Below are 15,483 nucleotides of genomic sequence, written 5' to 3' on the forward strand. Positions count from 1 at the left end.
ACGGGGCCGGCCCGTCCTCCAGGGCTTTTAAGTAGTAATTTTGTTCTCCTCTGTTTTATTAGTTAATCTGATCACATCCTTTCTTCTTTTATTTTTTTTCCCATTGGAATAGCATTATATTTACTTCTTTATTCTTTTATTTAAAATGTCTCACAAATAGTGTGTGATATAATATATTATCATATGATATAATGGTGCAGATGTAACAGTTGCCAGTCCTGACCACTCTCCATCCTTCTCCACCCTGCTCTCACATTTCTCCACATCCTCAACAGCACTTGTTTTTATCTGTCTTTTAATGCTAGTCATCCTAGTGTGTGTGAAGTGATATTTCATTGAGGATTTGATTTGCACTTTCCTGATGGCAAATGATGTTTAGCATCTTTCATGTGCTTATTGGCCATTTGTATATCCTCTTTGGAGAACTATCTATTGAGATCTTTATCTGTTTTTATTTTTTATTTTTTTAATTTTATTTATTTATTTTTCCCCCAAAGCACCAGTAGATAGTTGTATGTCACAGTTGCACATCCTTCTAGTTGCTGTATGTGGGACGCGGCCTCAGCATGGCCGGAGAAGCGGTGCGTTGATGCGCGCCCGGGATCCGAACCCGGGCCGCCAGCAGCAGAGCGCACGCACTTAACCGCTAAGCCACGGGCCGGCCCTTTATCCGTTTTTAAAAGTAGGGTTGTCGTTTTATTGTTGTAAGTGTTCTTTATATGATTCTAGATACAAATCTCTTATTAGATATATGATTTTCAAATATTTTCTCCCATTCTGAGGATTCTTTTCACTTTCTCGATCGTATACTTTAAAACACAAATGTTTTTAATTTTGATGAAGCCTGATTTATCTATTTTTCTCTTTTGTTGCTTGTGCTTTTAGTGTCATAGCTAAGAAACCATTGCCTAATCTAATATCACAAATGTTTATTTAGATGTTTTCTTCTGAGTTTTATAGTTTTAGCTCGTATATTTAGGTCTCTGATCCATTTTGAGTTAATTTTTGTGCATGATGTGAGAAAGGGCTCCAGCTTCATTCTTTTCCATGTAGATAACCAGTTGTCCTAGTGCCATTTCTTAAAAAGGCTGTTCTTTACCCATTGAATTGTCTTGGCAGCCTTGCCAAAATCAATTGACTATAAATGTGAGAGTTTATTTATGGGCTGTTAATTCTGTTCCATTGATCTATTTATCTATCCTTATGCCAGTATCACATTGTCTTGATTACTGTGGCTTTGTAGTAAGTTTTGAAATCAGGAAGTATGAATTCTCCAACTTTGTTTTTCTTTTTCAAGATTGTTTTGGCTATTCTGGGTCCTTTGAATTTCCATATGAATTTTAGGATCAGTTTATCAATTTTTGCAAAAAGCCAGCTGGGATTTTAATAGGGAGTGTATGGGATCTGTAGATCAATTTGGGAAGTATTGTCATCTTAACAATATTAAGTCTTCCCATCTGTGAATGTGAACATGAAATGTTTTTCCATTTATTTAGGTCTTTTAAAAATTTCTTTTGGTGATGTTTTGTCATTTTCAGTGTGTAAGTTTTATATTTCTTTTGTCAAAGTTATTCCTCAGTATTTTATTCTTTTTGATGCTTTTGGAAATAAATTTGTTTTCTTAATTTCATTTTATTCAGGTTCATTGCTAGTGTATAGAAATACAAATATTTTTGTATGTTGATCTTGTATCCTGCAACCTTGCTGAACTCATTATTACTTTATAGTTTTCTAAATAGATCATATCATCTGCATATAGAGATAATGTTACTTCTTAGTTTCCAATCTGGATGCCTTTTATTTCTTTGTTCTGCGTAATGGACCTAATACTCAAGAACAATGTTGAATAAAAGTGGCAGAAGTAGACATCATTGTCTTGTGCCCTGTCTTAAGAGGAAGGCATTCAGTCTTTCACCATTAAGTATGATATTAGCTGTAGGTTTTTTGTAGATGTCCTTTATCAGGTTGAGGAAGTTCCCAGGAATTCCTAGTGTGCTGATTTTTTTTTCTCATAGAAGAATTTTAGATTTCATTGAATGTTTTTTCTGCATCTATTGAAATGATCATGTCATTTTTGTACTCTTTTGTATTAATGTGGTGTTTTACATTGATTTTTGGATGTTAAACTAACCTTGCATTCTTGTAAAAAATCCCATTTGGTCACAGTGTATAATCCTTTTTATATGCTGCAGATTTGGGTTGCTGGTATTTTGTTGAGGATTTTTATATCTGTGTTCATAAGAAATATTGGTCTGTAGTTTTCTTGTGATATCTTTGTTTGTTTTTGGTACTAAGGTAATACTGGCATCTTAGAATGAGTTTGGAAGTGTTCCTCTTCTGTTTTATTAAAGAGTCTGTGAACGATTGGTGTGAATTCTTTAAATGTTTGGTAGAATTCACCAGTGAAGCCATCTGGGCGTGGGCTTTTCTCTGTGAAAACTTTTAAAATTACTAACTTAATCTCTTGTTATGGGTCTAGTCAGCTTTTCTATTTCTTCTTGACTCTGTTTTGGTAGCTCGTATTGCTTTAGGAATTTGTCCATTTCATCTAAGTTGTATAATTGGTTGGCACACAGTTGTTAATAATGTTCCCTTGTAATCCTTTTTTATTTCTGTATGATCAGTAGTGATGTTCCCTTTTTCATTCCTGATTTCTGTCATTTGAGTCTTCTCTTCTTTTCTCTTGGTCAGTTTAGCTAAAGGTTTGTCAATATTGATGTTTTCAAAGGACCAACTTTTGGTTTTGTTGATTTTCTCTATTGTTTTTCTATTTTCTATTTAATTTTTTTCTGCTCTCCAGTCTTTATTTCTTTCCTTCTGCTTGCTTTGGGTTTACTTTGCTCTTCTTTTTTCTAGTTTCTTAAGGTAGAAGCTTAGGCTTTTGATTTAGATCTTTCTTTTTTTTAATATTGGCATTTACAGATGTAAATTTCCCTGTAAGCACTGCTTTTGCTACATCCCATAAACTTTGATATGATATATTTTCATTTTCATTGATATAAAAGTATTTTCTAATTTCTCTTGTGAATTCTTATTTGACCCATTGTTTGTTTAGGAGTATGTTACTTAATTTAAACATATTTTTGTCTCCCCAATTTCTTTTTGTTGAATTCTAATTTGATTCTCTTGTTGTTGGAGAACACTCTTTGGGTATTTTCAGTCCTTTTAAATCTATTGAGGCTTGTTTTACGAGTTATCTTACAGTCTATTCTGGATAAAGTTCCATGTGCACTTAAGAAAAATGTGTATTCTGCTGTTGTTGGGTAGTATTGTATATATGGCTGTTAGGTCTGGTTGGTTTACAGTGTGGTTTAAGTCTTCTATTTCCATGTTCATCTTCTGCTTAGTTCTTCTGTCCATTATTTAAAATGGGGTATTGAAATATTCATTATTGTTGAATTGTCCATTTCTCTCATGAATCTTATCATTTTTTTAAAATTTTTATTTATTTATTTTTTCCCCAAAGCCCCAGTAGATAATTGTATGTCATAGCTGCACATCCTTCTAGTTGCTGTATGTGGGACGCGGCCTCAGCATGGCCGGAGAAGCGGTGCGTCAGTGTGCGCCCAGGATCCGAACCCGGGCTACCAGCAGTGGAGTGCGCGCACTTAACCGCTAAGCCATGGGGCCGGCCCATAATCTTATCATTTTTTGCTTCATATGTTTTGGGGCTCTGTGGCTAGGTACATGTGTGTTTATAATTGTAATGTTTTTCTGATAGATTTACCTTTTTATAATTATAAAATATCTTTCTTTGTCTCTAGTAACAATGTTTGTCTTAAAGCCTATTTCATTTTATTAATATAGCTACTACAGATCTCTTTGAGCACTGTTTGCGTGTAACCACTTTTAAATAAGTCCAGAGTGTTCTTCACAAGGCCTACCCGGCAAGGGAAAAAACTTCACTAGAGCCTTATCCAACCTGGGGGAAGGGAAGTTACCCAACCCCAGCCCCCTCTAGCCCTCCTATCTCACCTAAAGCGGGGAAAACTGAGAAGCACTTGTAAAGGTGACAGCCCAAAGGATTATGGAACACTTCCTCTCCCTCTACCCCTCACCACCACATCAACAGGGCTCTGTGTAATAACAGAGGATTACCGCTGAAAGAACTGCAGGGCTTCAGACTCTATTTAAGAAAGAGTTTCTGGGGAAACCCAAAGACAACAGGGGAGAGAAAAACAAGTACACTGGAGGAAAGTGAAGCCTCTGACACCTACAGCTCCAGCAAATAGTTAATGCAACCTAACTCCTAGATGGATAAACAGTAAACCTTACACTGAAGCTCTGTCTTCATCAGTTCCGATTTCCCAATACGTCATGTCCAACATTCAGCAGAAAATTACAAGACATGATAAAAGGCAAGGAAAAACCCCACAGGCTGAAGAGACAAAGCAAGCATCTGAACCAGACTCAGATATGTCATAGGCTTTGGAATTGTCAAACCAATTCTGTGCTCCATCTCTGTAACTTTTTTATTTTAAGAATGTTATGTAGCCGGCCCGGTGGCATAGTGGTTAAGTGTGCACGCTCTGCTTCAGTGGCCCGGGGTTCTCAGGTTTGGATCCCAGGCATGGACTGACGCACCACTTGTCAAGCCATGCTGTGGTGGCGTCCCATATAAAGTAAAGGAAGATGGGCATGGATGTTAGCCCACGGCCAATCTTCCTCAGCAAAAAGAGGAGTATTGGCAATGCATGTTAGCTCAGGGCTAGTCTTCCTCACAACAACAATAACAACAACAACAAAAACTTGTTCTATGAAATTTAAATGTTCATCCAGTTAAATAAAAGATTAAAAAAATGTTATGTAAATGGAATCATACACTATGTAACCTTTTTTTTCCACTCAGCATAATTCTGTTGAGATCTATGCAAGTTGCACATATTGATAGTCGATTCCTTTTTACTGCTTAGTAGTGTTCCATCATGTGAATATACCAGTTTAAGCAGCACCCTTTAAAGGACACTTGGGCTGTTTGCAGGTTTGGGCTGTTATGAATAAAGCTGCTATGAACATTTGTGTACAGGTTTTTGTGTGGACATATGTTTTCATTTCTCTGGGATAAATGTTCACGAGTAACATTGCTGGGTTGTATGGTAAGTACATTTTTAGTTTTGTAAGAAATTGCCAAAAGATTTTCAGAATGGCTGGACCATTCTACATTCTCACAGCAATGTGTGAGTGATATAGTTTCTCCCCATGCTTGCGAGCATTTGGTATCATCGCTTTTTTATTTGAGTCATTCTGATAGATGTGTAGTGATATTACCCTGTACTCATAGTGATTTTAATTTGCATTTTCCTAATGGCTAATTATTTGGAGCATATTTCATGTGTTTATTTGCCATCTGCATATCCTGTTTGGTGAAATTTTTATGTCATTTTCTAATTGGATTGTTTTATTTTATTGCTGAGTTTTAAGAGTTCTTTACATATTCTAGATACAAGTCTTTTGTCCAATATATAGTTTACAAATATTTCCTCCCAGTCTGTAATTTTCTTTTGAAAGAAAAAGGGTCTTTCACAGAGCAAAAGTTTTTAATTTTGATGAGATTCAGTTTATCAAATTTTTCTTTTATGAATTGTGCTTTTGGGTCCTAAAGATTTTCTTCTATTGTTTTCTAAAAGTTTTATAGTTTTATATTTAAGTTCATGATACATTTTGAGTTAGTTTTTGTGTAAGTTGTGAGGTTTAAGTAGAGCTTTATTTTATTTTTTTTTTTGCCTATGGATATCTAATCTCACCAGCATCATTTGTTGAAAGATTATTGTTTTTGCGCTTTTGTCAAAAATCAGTTGAGACAACTGAAATGTTCTTCAGCAGGTGAGTGGTTAAACAAACTATAGTACATTCATACCATGGAATACTATTCACCAATTTAAAAAGCTATTGATATACTCAACAACTTGGAGGGACCTCAAGAGAGTTATGCTGGGTGAAAAAAACAAATGTCAAAAGATTACATGCTGTATGATTCCATTTATATACTAGTCTTAAAATTATAGAGATGGAGAACAGATTAGTGGTTGCCAGGAGTTAGGAAGGGAGCAGGAGCGAGAGAAGTGACTGTGGGTCTGGCTGTAAAAAGGTAGCACAAGACATCCTTGTTATGGAACTGTTCTGTGTCTTGGCTGTGGTGGTGTCATACAATCTACACATGTCATGAAATTGCACAGAAGTAAATACACAAACACATACACAAACAAATGAGTGCATATAAACCTGGTGGGGTCTGAATAGAGTGCTGGATTGTATCAATGTGGCTCTCCGGTTGTGATATTGTGCTATAGTTATGCAAGATGTTTCCGTTGGGGAACTTAGTAAAGGGCATACAGGGTTCTTCTGTATTTTTTTTGTTATAGCTGCATGTGAGTCTACAATTATCTCAAAAAGTTAAAAGCAAAATACATATCCATTCCTCATGCAGAAAAAAAAAAGCCTCAGACATATTTGTGTGGGCCTATTTCTAGGTTGTTTGTATTGTTCCATTGATCTGTGTGTATATCCCTCCAACAATAGCACACTATATTGATTACTGTAGCTATATAGTAAGTCTTAACATCCAGGAGAGTGATTTCCTACTGTATTCTTCTTTTTAGAAATTGTTTTGGTTAGTCTGTGTCCTTTGTCTTTCCACATAAATGTTATAATCAGCTTGTCTATATCTGCAAAAATCCTTGCTGGGAGTTCGATAAGAATTATGTTAAACCTGTAGATCAGTTTGGGGAGAATGACATCTTTCCTATGTTGAGTCTTCTAATCCATGAACACAGTATGTCTCTCCATTTATTAAGTTTTCTTTGATTTCTTTCATCAGTGTATTATAGTTTTCAGCACACAAATCCTGTACATATTTTGTTAGATTTATACCTAATTACTTCAGGTTTTTTGAGCAATTATAACTAGTATTTTATTTTTAATTCTTGCCTCCACATGTTCATTGTTAGCATATAAAAATGTGATTGATTTTGTATGTTGATTTTGTACCCTGTAACTTTGCTGACTCATTAATTCTAAGAGTTTTAAAATATAGATTCCTTGGGATTTTCTACATAGACCATCATGTAATCTGCAAATAGGCACAGTTTTATTTCTTTTTTTCTCATCAGTATGCCTTTTATTTTCTTGTGTTCTAGCTATCTTCCTGTGTATGCCGAGGTACAGGAGCCTCACGTGTACCTGCAGAGCAGCCAGCTGGAGGTCAGCAACCTCTACCTGGGTGTGCCCACGAAGATGAACATCACACTCATCAATGGCACGCTCCTGCCCACCCAGTTCCACTGGGGCAAGGTGAGTGAGCCAGCACTGTTGGGTTCCAAGTCTGCAGCCCTCAGCACCAGGGGCCCATGGGGAGGGGAGCATTGCCCCCAAGACACACTCCAGAACAGATGCCCAGCCTCCCTCCCACAACCTGTCCCTCGCCCCACAAAGCCCAGAAAGGAGCAGCACATCTGGTTGGACTTTTCCTTGCCCTGCCCTCAGGGAATTTCAGTTCCCTGCCCAAGAAGGCGCTTCGAGTGCACACAGCTAGATCTCTTAGCCAGTGTAGCCCGAGATTGGTCCACACAGTTTTTGGGAGCCCAGCTGAGGCACTACCCCTGGGCTGACTGTGGAGCTTGCTCTTTGTGGCCTGGGAAATGGGGCCACGTCCCTATGCATCAGAGGCAGCTGCCCCCTGCTCCCCATCACCCTGAGCACCTTGTTTAGTCCAGGCAACCCCCGACAGGTGTGAGGTCCAGACAGGGTTGGGGAGGAGAGGGGAAGGGGCCTGTGGTTTATCCCCACCAGTGAGCACCCAGCCCTCGTGGTCTTGCTGTGGGCCCCTAGTCTGCCAGCCTCCAGCAGAGCATGCAGCAGTGCCGAGCACTCTGTCTGGACCCTGGGTCCATCCTGGGAGCCTAAGCATGTGATAACAGGCCCACCCATGTGTCTGCTAGCTGCTGGGGCACCAAGCAAACCTCTGCACAGCAAAAGTCTCCCCCAGACGTGGCACGCTGGGCCCCAGTGAGGAGCGCCAGCTCAAGCTGGAGTTGACTGCTCACACCCAGGTGAGGACGATGGTGAGGGGCTGGGGTGACTGGGAAGGCAGCCTGCAGCCGTCTGCGTCTGTGCCAGCAGGGAGGTCCACCCCAGACACCCTCCTGGTCTTTGTGAATGGGGAAGAGAGTTCTTGCCTTAGGGTCTGGGGGCCCCATTCCTATTAGGCCCGCTCTCTAGAGACACGAGGTCAGGCCTGGAGCGAGCCTGGCTGTGCCCCGAAACCCACTGGCCACGTCTGGCCTTTGGCATCAGCTTTAGTCCTCCCCAGGCCCTTCTCTGTGGCCACAGGTGGGCCCAGCTTTCGAGTTTGCCCAGAGATCCAGAGGAGAGCTGCCGCTCATGGCAGGCCCTGTGCTAGGTGCTGCTGGGTATCGCTAACTGGCTGCCTGCTTCCTCCCAAGAAGAGCACAGCTTCTCCCTGGTGCAGCCCACAGGAAGGCCATCGGGAGGAACATGCTCAGTATCTGGCCATTGCTGGCTATCGTTTATGGTTCTGGTGGGAAAAGAAACTTCTTTCTTACAGAGACTTGCAAACCCAGGTCCCAGTTCCTCACTGGCAAAGATGGGGACAGTGGGCTTTCCTACATAGCTGAGCCTGAGCTCTAGGGTGACAGGCAGATGGCCCCAGGCCTAGCATGGAGCAGCCCTCACTCAGGAAGTGTTTGATTTCTGTGGCAGCAGCTTCATTAGAATAAGTGTGCAGCTTCTCCAGAGGTCCTCTGAGGGGTCTCCCTTCATGTGGGCATGCCCAGATATTCGGAGCAGACTCACAGCCAGGAGCCCTGAGGAAGGGGCCAGGCCTCCTGGGGACAGAGTGTGGGCTGACAGGCTGGGCCTGTGGACGGTGGCTCACTGGCAGGACTGGGGAGACCTTCAACAGAGATGAGCCTGGACAGAAGTCAAGGCCTTCCTACTGAGCCCCCCACAGCAATCCCTGTGCTGGGGTTTGAGGCCAGCCCTGGGACTTACCTGTAGCGATGTGCCCCTGATGGGCTTTCTTACAGGAAGAGCTGACCGATCTGGCCCTCCCTTGTACCGTGTCAGGCATGAAGGAGCCACTGGTTCTGGGCATTTCTGGGAAACCCCAGGGACTGCAAGTGGCCATTGCCATCTCTATGGAGGGCTCTGACAGCAGGTGAGCCCAGGGCTGGGGCTGGGGCCTGAGGGCTGATGCAACCATACAAAGGACCAGCACTGCACTGTGGTGCCAGCGTACTCCCAGCCAAGTCCTGCAGCCAGGAAAGGACCACCGTGTTATTGTGGTCCCTCACCACCCTTGTGGGAACAGATCCCTCTTCCCCATCCCTGCCCTCTGTGTGGTCTTTCCCCACACTTGGAGGCATGGTGTCCAGGCAGGTAGGAGATGGCAGGGGACAGGGCTGTAGGTACCTTGGGCTTTCCTGCACAAGGCCCAGACCCCTGGCCAGGGGGAGTTTGTGAAATCCGAGGCCTTTCTTGGCATTGTGGGCTGACAAGGGTACGTGTGTGGGGTGGCAGCTGAACGAGAAGGGAGTCCAAGGATGAAGCCTGGTTTCTAGGCAGCTCTGGCATCGCCACCCAAGGTGGCTCACTGGGCAGGGCCAAGGGTGCGTGTAACCTGGTGCCCATGGGCATGGGCAGTGTTTCCAGCACAGAGCTGTGGCCAGGCCACCTGGAGGAGCTCCGCCTGGACTTTGGGTCAACAGTGCCATTGAGGACCCGCGTGAATTGCCAGCTCATCCTGACCAATCGCTCCCCGATCCAGACACCTTTCACCCTCAAGTTTGAGTACTTCGGGAGCCCTGAAAACAGCCTGAGCCAAAAATCCAGCCTGTAAGTCTGGTTTCTTTCAGAGGCAGTTCCTGGGGAGGATGTGGCCAGGTGGGGTTTGCCCCATTGGGCCTCTGTGTGTCTTAGGTGGCCAGAGGCTGACTGGTGTTAGGAGTGGGAGGATGTGTTTTCACAGGTAGACGTGGGGAAATGCAGAGAGGAAGCGGCTCCTGCTGCCCACCTTCCAGACCCTGAGAGGGCCTGTGGGAGAGGCTGGGACTGTGGCCCCTTCTCTTCAGCCTTGCCTGCTGAGGTGGAGGGCTTCTGATAGACCAGGCAGTATTCGAGCCAGTGGATGAGGGAGAAGTTACAGATGTGGCGGAGGTAACTGTGGGCAGAGATGTCGCAGTGAGGCATTTTGCAAAGCTGAAACTTGAAGTCAGTTACAGGGAAAGTATTCACACCAAGGAAATAGGCAGTTTTCCAGCACACCACTGCCAACACCTCACTGCGGAATCTCCTAGGGCAGAGGAGCCCATGGGTAGTGGGGAGCCACTAAGAGTTTCTAAGCCATTAATTTCCCGCTCCAGAAAAGTGAGTGTGCACGCAATGCTGGACAGATGTCAGCAGGAAAGACTGGAAACAGGGGCCTTTTGCAGAAGGCTGGGCAAGAGATGGGGAGTCTGGGCTGGGTTTGCATCCAGGGGTCACCAGGGCACAGAGCCTGGAGAGACGGGGTCCCTACCCCAGAGCCTTCCTGAGTTTCTTGGGGCTGGCGGGTGGCCTACAGCTGGGGTGCTTTGGGTGGTAGGGGTGCAGCAGGAGCAAAGGCCAGAGAAGAAGGTAAAGAAGAGACCCGATCAGCTCTCCACTGGGAGGAGCAGGAGGGCCACCTTTCTCTGCTGGGCATCTGGTATGCTAGTGGTCAGGGGAGGTGGCTCAGGTCTGGGGGAGGGCCCTGATGGCTTGATGCTATTTCTGTGTCCCATCTGGTAAAGCCCCGATGTGCCTCCTGCCCTGCTGAAGACGGCACGGATTCGAGAGCGCTTGGCCAAGCGAGAGCAGCTGGGTAAGAGTGCCAGGGCAAGCCCTGAGCCCAGGCCTGGCAAGAGCAGGATCTTGCGTGGCCTTCTGAGGAGGTGGGCCAGCTGCTGCAGGGAGGGAGACTGCTACCAGAGACCCATCTCAGTGTCTTTTCTAGGAAAATCTCTGAGGTGGCTGTGGCCCTCCACCTGACAGGGCCCCTCTTTTGAATGAAGCCATTTCCTTGCTAGAGCATAAGCCTTGTGCACAGGGCCTGGATTTGACTTGGGATGGGTGGCAGCTTAGAAGGGTGGGCTCCCATTGGGGCCTGGCCCCACAGGAGGTGAGAGAGGCTGGCCTCTAGACTCTGGGCTCCCAGGAGGAGGGTCTGTTTAGCCAGACCAAGGAGAGGCTATGGGGTGGCTTGTCTAGTACAGTGCTTTCCTAATGTCTAAGGGTTTGGACCTCATTCCTGCCCTGGGGTCCTGAATCCCCATTCCTGGTTCTCCCCTAGATTTCATGGAAGACATGTTGTCTCATGGGAAAGGAGCTGCCTTCTTTCCCCACATTTCCCAGGGCGTGCTGGGGGCTCACCAGCAGCTAAGCATTGACATCACAGGCTGTGCCAATATGTGGGGCGAGTACTGGGACAACCTCATCTGCAAGGTAAGGGTGGGCAGGTGGGTCATGGCCTGGGGGTGCATGGAACCTGACCCCGGCAGGCTCTCTCTCCTCCAACACCTGGCCCTCAGCCTCTCAAATCTCTCTAAGTTGAAAGACGATGCCCCCTGAGCTCGAGATGGACGTTTGCATCTGCAGCAACCACTGGGATTCAGGAGGGGTCCTTGTGAGCAGTGGAACCTTCCACGCCTTTTCCCATGAGGTCCCATGAGGCTGGGACCACACTGAGGAGCCAGAGGAATCAGATAGGCTGCCTCCCTGGGCCAGGACCCTAGACCTGGAGAGGGGACTAAGTGTGGAGAGACAGTAACAGCCTCCTCGGTACATTCATTCATTCTCCCATTGGTCCATTCATTTACTCACTCATTCAGTATGAATTGAGCACCTACTGTGTATGGGTTCTTTTTTTTTTTTTATAATTTTATTTATTTATTTATTTTTCCCCCAAAGCCCCAGTAGATAGTTGTATGTCATAGTTGCATATCCTTCCAGTTGCTGCATGTGGGACGCGGCCCCAGCATGGCCGGAGAAGTGGTGCGTTGGTGCGCACCCGGGATCCGAACCCGGGCCACCAGCAGCGGAGCGCACGCACTTAACCGCTAAGCCATGGGGCTGGCCCTGTGTGTATGGGTTCTTATGTGGTCCACTGGAATGTGGAGGATACCGGGATGAATAAGATAGACAATGCCAGCATCATCTCCTAGTTTAGTATGGAGAGGTGAAAGATGTACATTATTCTACACTGTTTTGTTATTGTGTAGAAGATTTTCTTGAACCATTTAGTATATTGGACGGGTTAATTATAGTAGATATTTTCTTTAAGTTGTTTGTATTATGTTTGACAAAGTGTTGATCACCTTAATATACAAAAAGTTCTTAACTAACTAACAATAAAGTGAAGCAAATCATCCCAAGTGGGCAAAGGGTTTGAATAGGCAATCCAAAAATGACAAATACAGATGGCCGATGAACATATAAAAATATGTCACCATCACTGGTAATTGAAGAAGTGAGAATTAAAGTAACACTGAAATACTTGTTTTTGTGAGATTAGCAAGGTTTAAAAGTTGTTGGGGGGCCAGCCCAGTGGCACAGCAGTTAAGTGTGTGCGCTCTGCTTCGGTGGCCCGGGGTTCGCAGGTTCGGATCCTGGGCGCGCACTGACACACTGCTTGTCAAGCCAGGCTGTGGCGGTGTCCCATATAAAGTAGAGGAAGATGGGCACAGATGTTAGCCCAGGGCCAATCTTCCTCAGCAAAAAAGAGGAGGATTGGCATCAGAGGTTTGTTCAAGGGTGATCTTCCCCACACACACAAAAAAAAACAAATAAAATAAAAGTTGTTGGTGAAGGCACAGGGGACAGAGTGTCCTCGGGCACTGTGGGCATGGGCGGGAAATGTGTGCTGCCCTTTGGAGGCACTTTGGGGATGTGCTGGGTTCGCACATTTAAAGTTTCCCTAGGGAGAGAAGGGGATGGGGAAGAAAATCACTTCATCCCAGGTTTCCTTTTCTTCTCAGATTGTTTATAACAGAGGAAAAAGAAAAGGAAACAACCTAAGCATACATATCCACCAGTAGAAGATTGGGTAAAAATATTGGGCTACAGCCGTACGGTGGAATTCTGTACAGCCTGTTAAATGATGCTGGAAACCTTCATTAGTAAAATTATCGTACGTTGTTAAAAGAGAAGATTACCAAAACAAAAGCGTGCCCAGTCTGCTCATTTATATCTGTGTTTGTGTTCACAAAAGGAGCCTGTCTAGACAGCTGTACACTAAAATGTTGACAGTCATGCCGAGGACTGGGGTAGGATAATGGGTGATTATCACTCTTTCTATTTTTTTTTAATGTACTTTCTTTTATATTAATCTCATTCATGTTTTTTTTTAATAATTTTATTTATTTATTTTCCCGCCCAAAACCCCAGTAGATAGTTGTATGTCATAGCTGCACATCCTTCCAGTTGCTGTATGTGGGACGTGGCCCCAGCATGGCCAGAGAAGCGGTGCGTTGGTGCGCGCCCGGGATCTGAACCTGGGTCGCCAGCAGCGGAGCACACGCACTTAACCGCCAAGCCATGGGGCCGGCCCATCACTCTCTCTGTTTTATTTATTTATTTATTTATTTTTTGTGAGGAAGATCAGCCCTGAGCTCACATCCATGCTAATCCTCCTCTTTTTGCTGAGGAAGACTGGCTCTGAGCTAACATCTATTGCCAATCCTCCTCCTTTTTTTTCCCCAAAGCCCCAGTAGATAGTTGTATGTCATGGTTGCACATCCTTCTAGTTGCTGCATGTGGGACGCGGCCTCAGCATGGCCACAGAAGCGTTGCATCGGTGCATGCCCAGGATCCGAACCTGGGCTGCCAGTAGTGGAGCGCGTGCACTTAACCGCTAAGCCACGGGGCTGGCCCACTGTCTATATTTTAAATTAAAAAAATAAACATGGGGGAGGGGAAAAAAAAGCAATTATTACTTTTTATTAGCAGAGAAAAATAATAAAGTTATTTCCACTTAAAAGATACAAAAATTTGATCAAAGGGGCCATAAGAGGCCAAAGACGGTCAGGCCAAGAGATCTGTCAGGTCGCGGGCCTGGGAAGTGAGGCAGCCCCAGGCCTTTGGGGGGTCTGGGTTGAGCATTGGAGAGTGGGGAATGAGTCTGGGCCCAGCTGGGACCAAGCTGTGCCTGGAGGAAGGAAGGCCTTGCACAGAGGGAATGGGGAGCCAAGGAATGCAGTGGCAGCTGGTGACAAGAGTGACAAGGGATCGGTGTGTGTTTGCAGGTAGGAGACCTGCCACCCGCAGTCATCCCGGTGCACATGGCAGTGGTGGGCTGCCCCATCAGCTCCCTGAGGACCACCTACTACACCACTCACCAGTTCCAGAAGGAGCCTACCATCAGGTGCCTCACCCCTGGCCTCATCCCCTGCCCCCCGGAAACCCTCTGGCCTCCAGCCTGGGCTGCCCACACCAACTTGTTGCTCTCCAGCTGGCCCAGGGCCACTTGGTGCTACCCAGCAGTAAAGTCCCAGGACAGGACTGCAAAGTCCCATGCCTCAGGAGCCACGGCCGTTATCTGTACAGTTCAAAGGGCTTCTGGGAGACAGAAGTAGCGAGTAGTCAGTGTGGCCCAAGGTCAGTGCCAGACCTGGGGCTTCTCACACCAACTGAGCTGGTATGTGTATGGTCAGTTGGTGCAGTCATAGGGTGGTGGGGGTGGGGGAATGGGAGTTATCTGGGCAGTGAGCAGCCCTGGGTCACAGTTCACCAGGCACTGCGTGGAGAAGGCCTCCTGCCATGGGTCTTGGTGACTCCAGGAGGAGGACAGACCACCGTGGGGCCTCCTCCCTGCCTGAGCCCCCATCCCTAGCCCTCCTCTCTGAAGTAACCCTGCCTCACTGTGTGCTGTGGCTGTGCTGAACCTGGTTTCCCGTCTCCAGGTTTGGCGTCCAGGTGTCTGGAGGAGACACAGTCACCCGGGTCCTTCGCCTGAATAACTCCAGCCCCTGTGGTGAGAGACTCACGAGAGAAATTGGGGCTCTCGCTACAGGCTGTGCCATATGGTGGGCCAGGCTGGGAGGGAAGATGGGGCTAGGGGAAGCTGATAGCCCGTGACCAGGACCCAGGAGTCCCGGTGAGCTGTGGTTACTGAGGGAGGCCCCTGAGGGCCAAGGTGAGGAATGACCAAGCCAGTCAGGAGTTGTCAGAGAGAGCCACTTCTTTCCTCGAGGACAAGACTTGCCATTGCCAACCTGAGGTCTTCTGTGTCCATGGGGCCACAGATGCCCTACTCTCGTCGGGTTCACTTTGCACAGGGACAGACACTTGCAGGGGACACTTTTTCTCATTCCATCAGCCAGCAGTACCTGAGCTGCATGCCAGGTGCTGTGCAAGGAGCTGGGGGTGCAGAGGGAACAGGACAACTGGGTCTCTACTGAGAGGCTTCCATCCTGATGGGCGAGACAGATGTGACTGTGGGCTGCTGGTGTG

The 15,483-nt window shown here is 45.9% G+C and overlaps 1 protein-coding gene across 1 annotated transcript in view; it reads left to right on the forward strand.

The window, feature by feature from the left end:
* DLEC1 (DLEC1 cilia and flagella associated protein) overlaps positions 1 to 15,483 on the forward strand; it is a 72,628-nt gene that overhangs the window by 49,320 nt on the left and 7,825 nt on the right. Inside the window, exons 20-27 of the mRNA XM_014790604.2 lie at positions 7,137 to 7,290; positions 7,938 to 8,048; positions 9,045 to 9,175; positions 9,661 to 9,852; positions 10,788 to 10,858; positions 11,327 to 11,478; positions 14,277 to 14,395; positions 14,934 to 15,004. Coding sequence (XP_014646090.2) covers positions 7,137 to 7,290; positions 7,938 to 8,048; positions 9,045 to 9,175; positions 9,661 to 9,852; positions 10,788 to 10,858; positions 11,327 to 11,478; positions 14,277 to 14,395; positions 14,934 to 15,004 — 1,001 coding nt within the window. The remainder of the gene's footprint in view (positions 1 to 7,136; positions 7,291 to 7,937; positions 8,049 to 9,044; positions 9,176 to 9,660; positions 9,853 to 10,787; positions 10,859 to 11,326; positions 11,479 to 14,276; positions 14,396 to 14,933; positions 15,005 to 15,483) is intronic.

Source organism: Ceratotherium simum, chromosome 5 (assembly GCF_057802395.1).
Source record: "Ceratotherium simum simum isolate JZ-2026a chromosome 5, ASM5780239v1, whole genome shotgun sequence".
Classification (NCBI taxonomy): domain Eukaryota; kingdom Metazoa; phylum Chordata; class Mammalia; order Perissodactyla; family Rhinocerotidae; genus Ceratotherium; species Ceratotherium simum.